The following is a 1,874-nucleotide window of genomic DNA, read 5'->3' on the forward strand; positions in this document are numbered from 1 at the left end:
AAATTTAAGGAGACAAATTGAACTAATTATTTTTAAAGTGTTGAAAGCAAGATTATTTACGACTCACATTGTCTGAAGAGGAGGGACCCTGAGGAAGGCTGGGACTGAAGGCCATGAGGTCTGTCTTGGGTGGGCCCTCCCCAGAGCACACCCTCTGCCGCCTCCGCTGGGAGAATGACCAGCTCCCCACTGCGCTGGAGCACACCAGAGTGGGCTTTACCAGACCACATGCACCCTCGGAGGACGGCGCTGAGCACCGCAACGCCGTGTACAGCAGCAGGGTAAGCACCAACAGACTGGACACGGAGCAGATGGCGATGATCAGGTACACGTTGACATCCATCAGTGCCACCTCTGGGCCTGCAATGCCCACCGACGCCCGCGACGATGCCTTTGGCGCCTGGGCGCTTTCCACCAGCGACACCAGCACGGTGGCTGTGGCTGTCAGCGAGGGCTCTCCATGGTCCTTCACCAGCACCAGAAGGCGGTGGCGCGGTGCGTCCATCTCATCTAGGGCTCGGGTAGTGCTGATCTCGCCAGTGTACAGCCCCACGCGGAACGGGATGCGCGAACTGGCGGCGACAGGTTGAAATTCGTACGAAAGCCACGCGTTGTAGCCTGAGTCAGCGTCAACTGCACGTACCTTCGCCACAACATGGCCCGCGCCCACAGACCGCGGCACAAGCTCGCTCACAGCGCCACCAATGCCACCCACCCGAGGCGCCAGCAGCACCGGCGCGTTGTCGTTCTCGTCCAGCACGAACACCTGCAGCGTCGCGTTGCTGCTCAGAGACGGCACGCCCGCGTCGCGCGCGCTCACCTGGAACTGCAGCAGCTCCAGTTCCTCGTGGTCTAGCGGCTGCAGTGCGTACACCTTGCCGCTCTCTGCGTGCACCGACACGTAGCTCGACAGCGCGCGCTCGCCCACCCGCCGCTCCACCAGCGAGTAGGACACCAGCGCGTTCTCCTGCGCGTCCGCGTCCCCTGCCGACACAGTGAAGATGTGGCAGCCCGGTGGGTTGTTCTCCTTCACGAACACCGTGTACTCGGACTGTGTGAACGCCGGCGCGTTGTCGTTCACGTCGGCCACCTCCACAGACACGCTGGCCGTGGCCCACAGTGAAGGCGAGCCCCCGTCCCGCGCAGTCACCACCAGCTCATAGGCCGACACGCTCTCGCGGTCCAGGACGCTGTCCAGCACCAATGAATAGTAATTCTTGAAGGTGGACACCAACTTGAAGGGGACGTGGGGCGTTAGGGAGCAGGTAACCTGTCCATTGACTCCAAAATCTCGGTCAAACACGCTAATCAAAGTGATGACTGTACCTGGCTGGGCATCCTCTGAAATAGGGAGAGACAGGGAAGTGAGAGTCAACTGTGGAGCATTGTCATTTACATCCACAACTTCCACAAGAACTGTACAATGACCAGCCAGTGGTGGGAAGCCTTTATCGACAGCCTCTACTGGGATCTTGTGTGCTCTACTTTCTTCAAAATCCATATGTCCTATCACTGTGATTGCCCCACTTACGGGGTCCATGTGGAACTTGGATTTTATATCTGGAGAAACATCACTGGAGAAAGAGTAAATAATATCCCCATTCAAGCCTTCGTCTAAATCTGAGGCATTGGGGTGAATCACCAGCGTTCCGATAGAAGCGTTTTCTGGTAATTTCACCGTATAGAGGGTTCTGTCGAACACTGGGGCATTGTCATTGACGTCCAGTACTGTGATGAGTAACTGAACGGTGCCAGTCAGTTCAGGTTTGCCTCCATCGGTGGCCGTGAGCAATAAATGAAGCTCCGGAGTTTCTTCTCTGTCCAAAGGTTTCCGTAATACAAGCCCAAGAGGTTTTACCTGCTGGTTGCTGGTT

The 1,874-nt window shown here is 57.2% G+C and overlaps 1 protein-coding gene across 1 annotated transcript; it reads right to left on the reverse strand.

Annotated features, from left to right (window-relative positions):
• Positions 1 to 1,867, reverse strand: LOC112617100 (protocadherin alpha-7-like). Its single transcript, XM_025373815.1, has one exon. The coding sequence runs from the start codon at positions 1,538 to 1,540 to the stop codon at positions 53 to 55; it is 1,488 nt and encodes a 495-aa protein (XP_025229600.1). The 5' UTR covers positions 1,541 to 1,867; the 3' UTR covers positions 1 to 52.
• Positions 1,868 to 1,874: the final 7 nt, after the last annotated feature.

The sequence above is a fragment of the Theropithecus gelada genome, unplaced genomic scaffold, assembly GCF_003255815.1.
Source record: "Theropithecus gelada isolate Dixy unplaced genomic scaffold, Tgel_1.0 HiC_scaffold_15880, whole genome shotgun sequence".
Taxonomy (NCBI): Eukaryota; Metazoa; Chordata; class Mammalia; order Primates; family Cercopithecidae; genus Theropithecus; species Theropithecus gelada.

Excerpts from the sequence above, each read along its gene's own strand:
- LOC112617100 (XM_025373815.1), bottom strand. The coding sequence starts at position 1,540 with ATGGACCCCGTAAGTGGGGCAATCACAGTGATAGGACATATGGATTTT.